Genomic DNA, 15,609 nt, shown 5'->3' on the forward strand with positions numbered 1-15,609 from the left:
ATAGTTGTATGTTATTTCCTCAATTTTCTGTGAATTTTCAAAATTCTGAAAGTATGTGCCACTTTGGTTCACCGACGAGTTTGCAGGAGATTGGGTCCAAGTCTGGTGTGTGATGTCAGCTGGGGAAGCGATTTCCGCACAGAGCAAAGAGAGGAGGAAAAGTTTGTTTAGAATATCAGTCAATACTCAATGGAATTATCCAAATTTGTATTGCTTGATGACATTTTTTTGCCTAAAGGTCAAATAAAAAAGAGATTATAAGACCAGAAGCTTCAGATGACTCCACTTGATCACACGATTGTCTCAAAGGTTACGCAACTTCAGACTTTCTTTTGCATTCCATTGTTCAGAACATCACAACTTCAAACCGTCACACCTTTGCAAGGATTCGATAGATTTGCTAAATTCTTTTTTTAATCTTCACCAAATTATGCTTTCTTTTTTTTTAAATAAATAGAAAAAAATTGGGTTTAGGGGCTCTTTAATATTCAAATACTGAATTTGGAAAGGAGGACCCAGAGCTTACATGTACATGTAGCCCTGATGGGTCCCTAACTAACATAAACCTAAACAATATTTACCATAAAATATTATCATCTAATGTATACCATTAATATATATATATACATGTATATATGCAACAATATCAATGAAATTTAGTGATTTTATAATATTCATCCATTTTTTTATAGATTATGTTTGAAGCTGTTACATGTAATGTCATGCATCTAAATAAATTATTGGCCAATTATTCCAGTCTTTACAGTAATGATTCTTACACTGAAAGAGTACTTAAAAGTGTTAACTTTTCATCTCCTTGGTGAAACTAAAAATAAAATAACTGGATGTTTAAAAATCGTAGTCAAGTATGTTAACAATTAGCAATATCAATAATCTAATCATATTTAACTACAGTGTAATTAAATTTCTTCTTTGTTATGTTTTTCTCATTTGCAGATATTGAGGGAAATTTTTAGTACTCCTTGTGCTGAGATGATGGGAGGTGGTGGCCATGTGGAGGCTGACAGCCCTGGTAAGTATGCATAGAAAATCTAACATGTAAATTTATGTGGTGAAAGGTTTGTGATAATATTAATAAATTTTATCATATCTCGGACAATATGTGTGCTGCGATTTGACCATTTTAGTCGACTGAATTGTACGGTACAGCAAGCTAACTTTAAAAGCTTTTGTTGCTTGATTCAAAATAAATAATAATTATCATAAATATTCAAATACTAAAAATATGATTAATAGTATTATGAATAATATTATTTATTATCATTATTATTATTATTATTATTTTATCCTGGGGTATACTGTAGATTACACCTTCTACTATTTTCCAGTTCACTTCATAAATTGAATTGAAAAAGTAATTAGTAACTAAGTATGGCCCTTGAGCTTGGTTAGTACTGGTAAGATGTAAATATACCATAAAACAAATCTACAGGGAAACTGCTAAAACAGTTTGATTCTTGCATGCAAAACTGACCTTGTTGGTATATCATGGATGGATAAGTACATGTATGTAAGTAATTTTATTATTGTCGATAACATGAGGAGTGATCGCCCAGTCTCCCGAGCCAGGGGCTCATGTAAAAAGACTCTCAACCAATAAATAAAAGATTATAAGTAAAGATAAAAAATTTTCCAAAGAGAATAGAAACAAACAAATCTATAAGATACAGTTTTCACATTGGCATGCTCTGTTACATGTACATTGGCATTGTGCATAGCATGGAGTTGACTATAATCAGTCTCATATCGCAAGCGCGAACGGAATGATGATGTTTTATTAAATTTTGATTAAATTCAAAATTCTTGGACAGTTGGAAATTAGAACCAAATTTAATTTTTCAGCTTTCTATGTTACATGTAGGTTATACAATATGATATTTATGAGCCGATAAGTGATGAGTGAACCAATCAGAAACTAGAAATTCAATAGCAGAGGTCGAAAATTTTTGAATTAATAATTCATCAGCGAAACAGCCTGTCAAAGCACCGATATAACGTCACGTGCACGAGCTTTAAACCCGCTAAAACACTCCTCCTCGTTTATTAAACAGACCCTAAACAGTACGTAGATGTCGTGTACTTGTGCACAGCAATATCAGCTTTTTCAGACATTAATAAAAGTGATTGCTATTATTCGAGGTAATGAAGCTGCCAGTAGATACCATCTGCTTGATAAGACAGTAATCAAAACTTTTGCCGGAGCTTCAGGAATTGTGCCACAGTGTAAGTAGTCTATGATTATTGAATCTCAATGTACAGCTATAATGATTAACCGCATCCTTCATAGTGTTAGGGTTAGGATATGAGAAATTCTAGTAAAAACCTTTAAGCAGGGGTGTTAATATGTTAAGGAGGACTGTAATAAAGAAAAAAAAATCTTTCATTTTTTAGGGAATATAGAGAGATTTGTTTTGGACTATTTAAGACCATTTCTTATAAGCACTGTTGATGTGTTTTCTTATCTCTTCTTTATCAGTCGTTTTCGCTGATAAATTGAACATAAACTGTGAATATAAAACTGATGTGTACGCCGGTGGCGTTGCAGCAGTAGGACCAGGTGGTCAAGTCAATCTTGGAGACTTCCCCATTGCTGCTACGTAAGTCCTAAATGTTAAATAATAGAAAAATTTCGCATAGTCTTTTGGGCCTTTACGGAATCGTACCCATCATCTGCAACCGCGACATTCCACGTAACAATCGATTCCGCAAATCAATAATATATACCTTTCCGCAGACTTCCGAAGTTGTTTACTTATTAAACTACAGAGATAATTCCTACAAATACATAAATTTTCATACCCGCAATTCAAATTTATGATAATTCACCAGGAGCTCATAATGAAGCGCTTCCATATATGGTCATGTCTATCAACACAGGCATGGGCTCTTGACGTCACAAAAGGGTTCCTTGAGGGAAAACAATCATCGTGCGACACCTGTGACTTTTGTCGCCGTTTGCAAACCAAGCTGTTTGATTGGGTGAATGTTTCGCCTTTTGGGTTCGTGGCGGGGAAGGAGTGGGTGGGGGTGGGTTTGGTGGTGGGGAACCACAACAGCTTTTCATTTGGTTGTGTGCAGGCATACAAACACTGTATGATAGTAACAGTATGTGGAATTTTTAATATTCCGTACTCTGCAGTTCAATCTTTTAAGAGCCAAGTGCATAAGTTTTACTCCAACACTAATTAGCTAAATAGAAGTTGCCGCTCCTTGCGAAACAAAGTCTGAGCACCACTGATCATCGGTGTCTGATGTTGAACTGCTATATCTTGTTCAAGTGTCTTGAGAATGATGACTGTTTTAGTTTTAAAAATTAGGGTTAGGGTTTTATCACTTGAGTGATAAAACCCACTTGTGTGCGTTTCCAGTTACGAGTTTCTCATGTCGTATGTGCCCTGTTATCGCGCAAACAAGTGTGCCTTTTTGATCTCCAGTCCCTTGCCGACAATCTCGATGTAATGGTCACACCGACCTTACCATTTTGTGCATTTTAATTTCGGTCTAAACCGCTTTTCGACTGGGTCCCAATCGGAAAATTGCGCCATTACGTTTCTTCACTTTGGCCTTCAGCAGCGACGCTACAACAAGTTGCAAAAATAGTGGAGACACTTCACCTTCTTGGGGCTTTATTAATGTACCTATTATCTCTCACACTGCAGCCCCCCCTCCCCCCCCCCCCCCCCCCCATTATCAGTGTTGCTAGCAAGACAAAAAAATGTTGGAAACTTAAACAGTCAACATTGAAAGGGGGAGAGGGGAGGGGGAGTGGGAAAGGTTTACATTTTAGATACGGCGGGTATTGGAAGCTAGGAAAGGTGTTTTTTAATGAAAGTGTCTCAACAGTTTTGCAACTTCTTGTAGCATCGGCGTAAGCAACACAGGAAAACTTAAGGAGTGTTTGATCGGTAACCGGTTTTTGCGGCAATAAGCCATTTAGCCAAAGTCCAGTTCGCAAACTCTTGGGTCGGTTCGCCATTGGACAAAGTTCGTTTGAAGTGTAAAGGCCGAAGTTCATCACCTTCGATATGTCATCGATTATTAAGCGCCAGTTGATACAGAATAATATATTCTCACCGAAGGACTGGAGCGCATACAGGCAGCCAATTCGAACAAACGATAAATCGAAGGATGGCATAATGTGCTCAATCGTTAACTTTTTGTGAGTATCGACAAACCTCGCCTTTGTAACTAAAAGCAGAGCTCAGGTGCGCGAAGCGCGCCAGCGGAGCACCATGGGTAAGATTTTTTGGGAAATCTATCGATGCGAGAAATTTTGGCTATGACGTTAGCGTACGCCCGAACAGACTGTTGGGGAGGGTGGAGGTGGGGAGGAGAGACAGCCTCTGGGGAAGGGAGTTCGGTGCGGTGGAACCAACCCCAGTCCCTAGGAGGGCCTGCTCACAGGCTATTTACAGCGTACAGAATGACAAGGATGCATCCAAGCCAGTCGCTCGCCATTTTAATGTGCCTAATCACTCCAAAAAAACACATGGCTATCTGCGGCCTTTCCCTACATCTAGGTACGACGGAAAGCCGCAAGAATCTGGAACAAAAATTCATCTTTCAAATCGGCACCCTTAATCCTCACGGTATTAACGAACGCTTTTCATTTAACTAATATATTCCTATTTTTTCACGTTGCCATGTTACCACCAATAGCGTAGCTCCTACTCTACTATAAAAACTACACGTAACCCATAATCCCTCGATTCGCTCTGACGAAGGGCTAACGCTCGAAACGTCAGCTTTTAGAATCTCTGTACGGTGGTCAATTTACATTATCAACTCCGTTGATAAAACCTAATTTTTGTATACTACTTCCCCACCGACGCAGCACCATAGTTTCTTTAGAAACTACCCCTTCATTTATTTACAGCGTACATCTTTGATACGAACATCTTTTAATTAAAAACGCCGCTAGTGGATGCCACACGTTTTAAGAGCTCCTTGCTTCGTTTTAACGTTTTTTTAATACCTGAACTTTTATCCTGGTTATATACTCAACTTTTGTGTGCTTGCAACATGTTTAGATACACGAGAAATACTCTCTTTTCTCTGAAAAATTCCTGGAAAACCTGGAGAAAGGCTTTAACGCCTGGTCAAGCCTTGTTGCATCCACCTCTACCAAGCCAAACCTGGAATGTGCTTTCATCGCTGAAGCTTCTGGCGTCTAGAAGAGGTCAACATGGAGGGAATCATCTTCGGCTTCGATATAGACGTACTATTTCTGTTGGTTCTGATATTCAGAGCTGTCTTTCGTCGACAGGAAATCACACAAGCCAAGCAAATTAAATATTCCATTTGTTACCTCCAACGATAAGAAAGATTTGCATATGAGAAGTAAACATAGTCTAAATGTCTGCCATCTCAACTTGTGTTCTCTTCGAAATAAAGTTCTCTGTCTTAAGGATTACACAGTGGATCGAGATACTGACCTTTTTGCACTCACCGAGATTTGGTTGGACCCCGGTGATAATGATGGAGTATTAATTGAAGAACTTACTCCTCCTGGTTATAGATTTCTCCACAATCCCACGTCTTCAGGTCGTGGTGGCGGCGTTGGTCTTTTGTTTAAAAAGAGCCTCAGAATAAAGCAAGGGGAAACTGTAAATGTGAAATCCTTCGAATACATGCAGGTTATCTGCAATACATCTACCAAAAGCTTCAGGATTATCGTCATTTATCGACCACCGATCTGCAGTACCGCTGATTTTTTCTTGGAAAACTGTGGTGTCTTGGAGGGTTTGTCTGGGTTTGGAAGTTTATTACTGATTTCTGGTGAGTTTAATATCCACATGGATCAACCTGAGACATTCTGTATATACAAATTTGTAGGCATTTTAAAAACATTTGGTCTTCAACAGCACGTTTATTCTCCTACCCATCGAAGTCAACATACGCTTGATTTGATGATCTCTTAGGTATCTGATTCTACATTTTCTGGTATCCACATACATGATGCTGGACTATCTGATCATTATACTGTTCACTGTGTATTACCTTTTAGCAAGCCTCTAAGAGAGGTTAAAGCGATTGTCTATAGGAAACTAAGGGTGCTTTCAATTGACCCTATTCCGGGATAAGAATACGAGGAGTGATGATTAAAATTGTATGTTTGGAGCGTTTCGAAGCAGCAAGGATAATAAAAATATGTTTAAAATAGCATTTTAGCAGATGTTTGACAATTTAAATGTGAATCTCCGTAAAAACGAAGGATTTCTAACTTATATTCCATATATTCCTATTCCGGAATACGGTCAATCGAACGCACCCTAAGTGTAATAGATATGGAATCTTTTTCAAATGATCTTGTAACTGTCCTATAGCTACAGCACCTGTAAATAATTTATCTGAAATTACTGAACACTACAACAATACACTTCGTCAGGTTCTGGACAAATATGCTCCTGAAAAGTCCAAAGGAATTGCCATCAGACCAGCTGCGCCCTGGTATTCCGACAGAGGAAATCACTGCGTGTAAGAAACTCTCGTTGGCGCAACACTAAATACCCTGATGATTACGATGCATATGCAGTATAGTGTAGACGTATGCAGCTTCTGTTATCCTCAAGCAAGGCTGATTATTATGCTACTGTTATTGATCAGAACCGCGGTAACCAGAAGCAATCGGGTTGCCCTCTTTCTGGTATCCTCTTCGTAATTGGCACAGAAATTTTAAGCAATGCTATAAAACGCTCTAATGAGATTAATAAAGGAATTCCGATTAATGAAGTGCATACAGTCAAAATTTCCCAATACACGGATGATACGGCAATTTTTGTAAAGGACATACAGTCAGTTCATAATCTCTTTCATCTGTTAAGCCAATTTGAAAACTGCTCTGGGCTTAAAATAAACCAATCCAAATCAGAATTGTTATGTCTTGGTTCTTTGCGCCACAGAAAAGACTCTAAGCCAAAAATGTAGCGACGAACCTATTTACGCCCTAGGAGTGTACTTCTCATACAATGAAGAACTTGCAACAAAAAAAGAACTTCTTTGATAAGTTAAGCCCTCTCTAAAAATTATTAAACATCTGGTCCTCTAGAGACATATCAATTTATGGTAGAATCAATATCGTTAAAACCCTCGCGTTATCAAAATTAACGTTTATTTGCAGCGTATTGAACACTCCACCTGGTTTTACAGCTGAAGTCAACAAAATAATATATAATTATATTTGGAAAGGTAAAAATCCAAAACTTAAAAAAAAAACTATCACGAAAGGTAAGAATGAAGGAGGACTTGGTATGATTGACTTTCATTATTTGACAAAGCTCTGAAAATTACATGGGTAAAGCGGTTGTGCTCTGACGACAGTGGACCATGGAAACTTATTCCACTATCCTTGCTTTCGAACTTAGGAGGAAAACTTCTCTTTCAATGCAACTACGACCTCAAATATTTATGTATCAACGAACACTTACCAAAATTCTATCGAGTTGTATTAATACACTGGCAAGAATTAAACTGTTCAACGCGTAAAGATTAAGAAGACATTTTAAATCAAATAATTTGGAATAATCGTTTTACACAAATAAACCAATCATCTGTTTATTATCGAATCTGGAATCAAGTCGGCATATGTAAACTTGCCTGCTTGTTAATGATTTAGGAAGTAATTTTTTGTCGCTTAGGGCGTTTGTGCAAAAATTTAAAATTAAATGTAATTTTCTGCACTACCTTAGCTTGTTGTTGGCTATACCTGATCAGTAGGAAAAAAGCATAAAAAGAGACGAGCAGAGGAAAAAAAAAAGTCTAAAAAGAGACGAGCATCAACATGCCCTGACAAGCACTCAACTAGCGATCAATAAGCTCACGTGTAAGACAGTGTACAATACTCTGATTGGCCGACAGCAGTGTCCACCTGCTGCAGAAAAAAGATTAATAGAGTGCGCTTTTGATGCACAAAGGCGACCAAGAGTTTACTCTTTGCCATTTCGTGTAACGAAAGAAGTGAAACTATCCATTTTTCAGTACAAAATAATACATATTAATATACTGTATACAAATAACATTTTACATAAAATGAAAAAAAAACCTCACCCTTACTGCCCATATTGTATTAATGTTGAACAAACGATATCTCATATACTCTTTTCTTGTTGTGTTGCGAAATCGTTCTGGTCTGAGTTTACTACCTGGTTTAATTCGATTTCCCCAGGAAAGAAATCTACTCTTTCTAAAGATGAAATAATATATGGAGTGCTTGACGACTGGTCATTTTGTTTAACCCTCAATCACTTAATTTTAATCGGAAAATACTTTCTTTATATACTAATGCCTTAGATGATAAAAGACCTCAGTTTCCTGATTTCATCACCCTTGTACAAGATAAAATCGACATAGAAAAAAATATCGTGATCATGACGAATAATTCCTCTGCTTTTGTTAAAAAGTGGTCCAAATTTCTCACCTGAGTAAATTTCTCGATATCTTTAGTTAGTCAGTAAGTCAGTTCCTGTAGTTAGTAATTACATTGTATGTCTTGCCTGTCTAAGTAACTTTATTGTATTTTATGCGTCCCGTAATTATTATTAGTATTAGTATTGTAAACCGCGTAAATATTGCATTGTAAACATCGATAAACAGTGTTAATACCATGTTCTAAGTAGTGATTAGATTGCGATAAGGTCAGTACTCTGTTGTAAGTAGTGTTAAAATTGTGAATAGTGTAATTACCGAGTCGTAGGTAGTATTAGTATTGTTAATAGAGTAAGTAGTACGTAGTGTTAGTAATGTAAGCAGTCCAAGTAAAATAAGATTAATAAAAAAATAATTAATAAATTTAAAAAAAGAAGGAACTTTTCAAAATAATGGATCACCTACTTTGTCGCAAGACTGAATCTAAACTACCTTATCTGTCACTTGATAAGCTTCTTGATAAATTTGCCATCTTCTTCATCGAGAAAATTGCTGCCATACGTAGAGATCTTTCCTCTTGTGTTTATCTTCCACCTTCAGTGGTTTCTTCAGTAGTTTCTTCCTTCTTGGAGTCTGATTTTTTGAGTTCGATTCTGTTACTTAACCTGATGTTAAAAAGTTGATCAAGTTATCGTCGTCAAAGTCTTGTGCGTCTGATCCGTTACCTACTTCGATGGTAAAGCAGTGTCTGCCTGTGCTGTTGCCATTTATAATTAATATTGTGAACCTCTCCTTATCGAAGTCTACCCTTTTCGTGTTCAGGTGGAAAATTTTCGCCTGTTTCAACTCAGGTTTTGACATATATAGCTGTGGTCAGGACCACACTGGTGGCTACGCAGTTATTCAATGATGATAAACTTAAAGCTGAGTGTTTATTTTTAATTTGTTTAGAGCTGCTTTTGCTCTGTATTGCAATTTTTGGCGTATCTTTAGAAAATTCTTAATTTTGAATCTGATAAGGTTATGTCTAGGTAACCTATGACAGAAGAGCAGAAACGAAAGAACTTGTTTTAGATTGTTTTGTTTTGTTTGGTTTTCTTCAGTTTCATTGCTTTTCGTAAAGGCTAAACAAAAAAAAAATCAAATTTGTTTTGTCTCGTAAATTCGTTGTTTAAGTAAGGCCAGTAAGGATAAATAACTCGGGAGCTCCGGTCTTAGACTTGTCTAAATCTATATATTTTTGTTGTATGACTAGCTCCGTGAGCGGGCAAGATGAACCAAATCCCACGCTGTGATTGGCTACCCGAGCAGGCAAGATGAAGCTCGGGATTTCGCGCTTGGTCTCGCAAGATCAAAGATTTTTTTTATATTTTTTTATTTTTTTATTTGCAACACAACAATACAACAATGTACATAAAAAATAAAATCAACTAATAACGAACAGCATACTATACAAGTCGCACGTACTAAAGTACATATATATATATATATAAACATAACAACAATTAAGACGGGGGGGGGGTGTTAGTGTCAAACAGAAGAGCAGTTTTCAAGTTTCCATTGCCATTCAATTTTCCTCTGTAGTTCTACAAAGTTGGGCGTCTTAGAAAGTGATTTACAAGTGTATAAATAATATTTGGTGTAAAGAAGGAGAATATCTAGTCTGCGTTCTTGGGCGTTCGTCAGTTTGCATTTTTACTCCTTTATATGGAATAGAATCTGTTCATTCGGGGGAGTAAGTTTTAAGTTGCTCAGATTATTGAACCATTTCACAATATCGTTGTAAAATGAGGACGTAGTAGAACAGTCCAAAAATGTATGAAGTATAGAGTCTTGACTTGAGCATAGAGAGCATTGATCATCGACTGTAATTTTAAATCTTTTCAGTTCTCGCTTAGTAACAGTTATCCTATGCAGGAGCTTAAATAAGAATTGCCTTAGTTTATTATCTTTAGTTATTTTATATATCTTTTGAAAGTTAGCTTTCCAGGAAACAAACGAATCAGGGAAGAATTGTTCCCAAGCTTTCACACTAGTAGGCACAATGATACAGTTTTCATTAAAAAGTTTGTAATAATGTTTGCACCTCATTTTGGCCAAGGAGAGCGAAGGGTTTTTAGTTAACTGAAGTATATCCTCCATTTTGAAGAGATCATCAGGCGTAATTTGCGTTTTATATGCACTACATTTAATCTCGCTGGGAATAGTGGCAATCATTTGAAAATATTGAAGAAAGTTAATTTCTAAATCAAATTTATCCTGAAATTCTTGGAGAGACAAGAACTTTCCGTCTTCATTAAGCAAATCTTGCACCAAAAAGATTCCTTTCTCAAACCATGTTTTCCAAAACAATGTTTTCCCCTCAATCTTTATCTCCCTATTATTCCACAAGACAAATTTCCGTCGCTGGTCAAGGTCATATATATTAACAAGCTCCTGAAAGTATTCTAGCATTTCTTTGTAGAACAGGCGCAAGCTTGAATCGATGCATTTTGTATCGTAGTTACAATTTAGTAAAAAGGTTAGGCCACCATGTCTATTAAAATAGTAACTTGGAATTGCCTTCCAGTTAGCGTCGCTGCCATCTAGCAGTCTGCCAATCCAGCTCAGACGAAGGGACTTTGACATAGTTCTGAAATTAATAAAATTTAAACCTCCATCTACAAGAGGTTGATAAATCACTTTTCTCTTAATTTTGTCTTTCTTACTTCTCCACAGGAAGGCAAAGAGTTCAGCTTGCGTTTTTTGAATAATATTTTCAGGGACCGTAAGCATCGAAGCAGTGTATATCAACTGAGATACTCTTATTGTTTTCGCTAAGAGCGTTCGGCCATAAAGAGAAAGGTCACGCGTCTGCCACATAGTCAGTTTCGTCTTCATTTTTTGAATTCTGCTAAAAAAATTGGCCCCATTAACTTTTTGTTGATCGTATGATATATATGTACCAAGGATTTTTATAGGTTCTCTTATCGATGTGAAATTCAATATCTTATTCTTGCACTCTTTCTTCGATCCAATCCACATAGCTTTTGTCTTTGTCGCATTTAATTTAAGACCTGGTATTTCACCGAAGATGTTAATACTATGCAAAGAAGCCTTAAGGGAGTCTATATCACTTAAAATGAGTGTTGTGTCATCGGCAAATTGAGATAGCTTCACTTCTTGAGAGTTTGGAAGAGAGATACCTTTGCACTCTGGAATATAACGAACTTTCAGTGCTAACAATTTCACAGAAAGAATAAATAAGTATGGGCTAGGCGGACAGCCTTGCCGTACCCCTCTTGATATTTTAAAGTAATTAGTCATATAGCCTCCATTTATCACTCCACTTTCGACATCGTTGTAGAGAACTGTAATCCATTTCCTAATAGCTGGTCCAAAGTTAAAAGCTTTTAGAGCCCTATGCAAAAAATCCCATTCTAGCGAATCAAAAGCCTTTTCAAAGTCTACAAAGAGAGTGTGCGACATTAAGTCGTTTAGAAGCCTAATATTTTGCCCTATATACCTTCCTTTAATAAAGCCAGTTTGGTCAGGATGAATTAGTTTTGGCAAGAAAGGTTCCATACGCATTGCTATGATTCTTGCAAGAATTTTATAATCCACATTAAGAAGAGTAATGGGTCGCCAATTTCTTAAATCGTTTAAGTTCTCATCGCCCTTGGGGATTAGATTTATAATTCCTCTTCGTTGCGAAATCGAGAGTTTGTTTTCTTGAAAAGCTTCATTATAAGAATCCAACAAGTTGGGTCCGATTAGTTCTATAAAGGTTACGTAAAATTCGACAGGAAAGCCATCGTCACCCGGAGTCTTGCCCTTTTGAAAATACTTAATAACATTTTTCATTTCTTCAATTGATAAGTCGTGTTCCATTAGATCTTGTTCTTCCTTTGTTAGCTTAGGCATCTCTAGCTCTTCCACGAATGAGTCAAAGTTAGCTTCATTCAAAGTTTCATCCTCCACTATTTGACGACTCAAAAGTTGTGTAAAGTGTTCCTCAATTTTGTTACCTATGTCCTTGATATTGGTTAATGGCTCAGCAGGATTCTCAGTTTTTAGTTCCTTGATTAGTTTCTTTTCATATTTTTTCTTTTCTAAATTAAAGAAATATTTTGTTGGCTTTTCTCCCTGCTCAATCCAGCGAGATTTCGAACGAAACATTGTCTCTCTTCCTTTCATGTCATATAAATCTCTTAGTTGCTTTTTAGCTTCTTCATATTTATTCAAAGTATTGGTATCAAGGCAAAGGTCGTTACATATTTTCTGGTCTAGCTCGTTGATTTCATTTTGCAATTCTATTTCTCTTTGTTTTACTTCTCGCCTTTTTTTCTTGGAGTAAGTTATAGTTAAGGCACGAATTTCCATTTTAATCATTTCCCAAAGTAATCGTTTATTTTCAAGATCCTTATATATTTCTAAAATTTCTGGGTATGTCCTGTTAACAAGTTGAACGAAGTTTTCCTCCTACAACAGCTGGTTATTAAATTTCCAGGACCCTGGGCCCCTTTTGAAATCTCCTTGAATATCTAGAGATAAAAAAGTTGCCTTGTGATCAGGGGCAATAGACACACGAATTTCCGCCTTTTTCACATGAGCAGTCATAGAATTGGAGATCAAAAAATAATCAATTCTTGATTTCATCTTTAAGCTTTTTGACTCGTAAGTAAAGGCTTTAGTATTCGGATGAAATTTACGATAAATATCATTTAGGCCAAATTCCTTCATAAGGCGGATGATCGAGTTCCTATATTCTGTTTCACTCCAAGGGAGGCCGCCTGCTTTATCTTTTGGCGTTAAAGTGCAATTCCAGTCCCCTGTGATTATTAATTTCGTAATATCTGTTTTAGCTATAAGATCAGGTACAAGGTTTTTAATAAAAGACAATTTTTCATTATGCTGATTTGGCGCATAGATATTGACCACAAAGAGTTCTTCGTCTCCCACTTTAAGTTTAGCTATAATGTATCTACCATTTGGATCACTGGAAATAATATGAAGACTGAGATGAGCGTTAGATTTCAGAAGGATACATACACCCCTAGAGTGTTCCGACCCATGAGCAAATAAAGTTTGTCCTCCCCATTCCTCAGACCAGATATTCTCATCCTTTTCCTGAGGAAAAGTTTCCTGAAGACAATATAGTGTCGCCTTTAAGATTCCTCTCCGTTTGATTTGATTACGCAAATCCCTAACATTAAGACTAATTGTTTTCAAAAGACTAGACATACCAACCTACACGAAAAAAAGAACAACAGCACAGCAACGATAATAAGCTAGAATTAACGGCTAGAAGACTAAAAACAAGTAAGGTTAATTACAAACAAGCTACGCTTCAAAAAATAAATAATGTAACACAATAGAAAACTAGTAACACTATATCGACAACAATCACACCGGTATAAAATAGTTCTTTCTCCTGGGATTAAACAGTTCAACCAACAATCAAATGCAAATTTCTAACCCAAGATCGTAATCGAGAGAGAGAAAAAAAACATGACTAGATAGTTCAGATACACAAAGGGAAAAAAAAAACAATATAGTTGAACCAATATCTTGCAGGCAGGGAAGACCTAACGAAATGAATAATATAAATATTACACATACTTGAGATCTTAAGCTTATCAAGATCTTTAAGATGTTGAATTTTTATTATTTCGCTGCTTGGGGGATCTGTTTTGACGTAAATCTTTCCGTCCAGAGTCCAAACTCGCCAATCTTCGTGAAGACGCTTCTTATCTCGCACTTTCTTGAATACACTTGCCCTTTGAGCCGTCAGATTTTCGTTTATGTACACTCTTTCTGCGCCTCGCAAAGACTCCCTAACGTTTGCTCTGCGCAGTTTGCGACGATTGTGATACATTCTTTCTTTACTATAATAATTGGAAAATCTAACAATTATTGGCCTAGGTTGGATGTTACCTTTTTTCACGCGGTGAGAAATATTGACGTCTTCTGGTGCTAGGTCCACATTCAAGCACTTCGCAAGGTCAAGGATGATCTGTTCTGTATCTTCTTCGCTTTTTTCGGGAATGCCATATATCTCTAAGTTAAATTTCCTAGTATATTGTTCAAGATCGTCGTGCTTTAATGAGAGCTCATTTACTTTCACTTCTAAGGAAAGCTTCTGTGCCTTGCTAGCCTCTAACTTACTCTCCAAATCTACGGCTTTCTGCTGTAGACTAGCGCAGTTGTTTGACACAGTTTTTATCTTGTTCTTTAGCTCCTCATTCTCTTTCACCACAGAGTCAACCCTTGCTTGTGTGAACTCTAGACTGACTTGTAGTTCTTCGTAATTTCTTTTTAAAATTTTCTGTTTTTCAAGCATTAAATTAGTATTAGTTTCAATTCTTTTCACCGCCTCCCAAATCGTTGCCAGTGTTAAGTCTTGGCCAGATTGAACACCACGTGCAACGTCTCCCATAGTCGCTATGTTTTCTTCATTAAATCGCTTTGCGTTTGGAGATTTTATAGATTCTTCGCTGCTGGCACTACTAAGATCACTTCTTTTACGTACAATCCGGCCAGTCTCCATCATTCTCCTGCCATTATCTCATGTTTTATCTCTCAGAGCCACGGAGCTCAGAAAAACACGTCCGCCATGTACAGCCACTCGTCCCAGTGTCTCGTCGAAGATCATTTTTTGTTTTTTTATCCCATATAATAATCCTTTATTGACCAAGCTTGTTCGGTCAAGATGGCTGGATATTGGTCTCGTTCTTTTTTGCGCGTTATTTTTTTATAAAAAAGAACTTGGCCAATATCAAGCCATCCATTAAATTGACGCTGAAAGTAAGGAACTATATATACTTGGTGATGTTAACTGCAATCTATTGCCAGAGGCTTCTGCTCATATTTCCTCTCATCTAACAAACATTTTTGACATTTATGGTCTTAGTCACTGAGCCAACACGCGTCACTCTTGTCTCTAAGACACTTATTGATTTATGTATCACCAACTCCCCAGAGAAAGTTTCAAATTCAGGTGTCATTCACCTTGGGATCAGTGATCACTCTCTTGTATTTATGACGCGCAAAGTCCATCATGACCGTTTTTGCCCACGAACGATTGAAATGAGGCAATTTAATCTCTTTCAAAAGAACAAGTTCTTAAATGATCTGGAACAAATGCCATGGTCGAATGTTGATCGGTGTTCTGATCCAAATGACATGTGGCATGAATGGAAACAAATGCTTGTTAGTTGCATGGACAAACACGCACCACGCAAA

General features: G+C 36.8%; 1 protein-coding gene across 2 annotated transcripts in view; it reads left to right on the forward strand.

Annotated features, from left to right (window-relative positions):
- LOC137984823 (uncharacterized) overlaps positions 1-15,609 on the forward strand; it is a 43,736-nt gene that overhangs the window by 17,837 nt on the left and 10,290 nt on the right. For both annotated transcript variants that reach the window (XM_068832123.1, XM_068832121.1), the window contains exons 8-10: positions 958-1,033; positions 2,161-2,244; positions 2,498-2,618. In XM_068832123.1, coding sequence (XP_068688224.1) covers positions 958-1,033; positions 2,161-2,244; positions 2,498-2,618 — 281 coding nt within the window. The remainder of the gene's footprint in view (positions 1-957; positions 1,034-2,160; positions 2,245-2,497; positions 2,619-15,609) is intronic.

The sequence above is a fragment of the Montipora foliosa genome, chromosome 14 (genome assembly GCF_036669935.1).
Source record: "Montipora foliosa isolate CH-2021 chromosome 14, ASM3666993v2, whole genome shotgun sequence".
NCBI classification, from domain to species: domain Eukaryota; kingdom Metazoa; phylum Cnidaria; class Anthozoa; order Scleractinia; family Acroporidae; genus Montipora; species Montipora foliosa.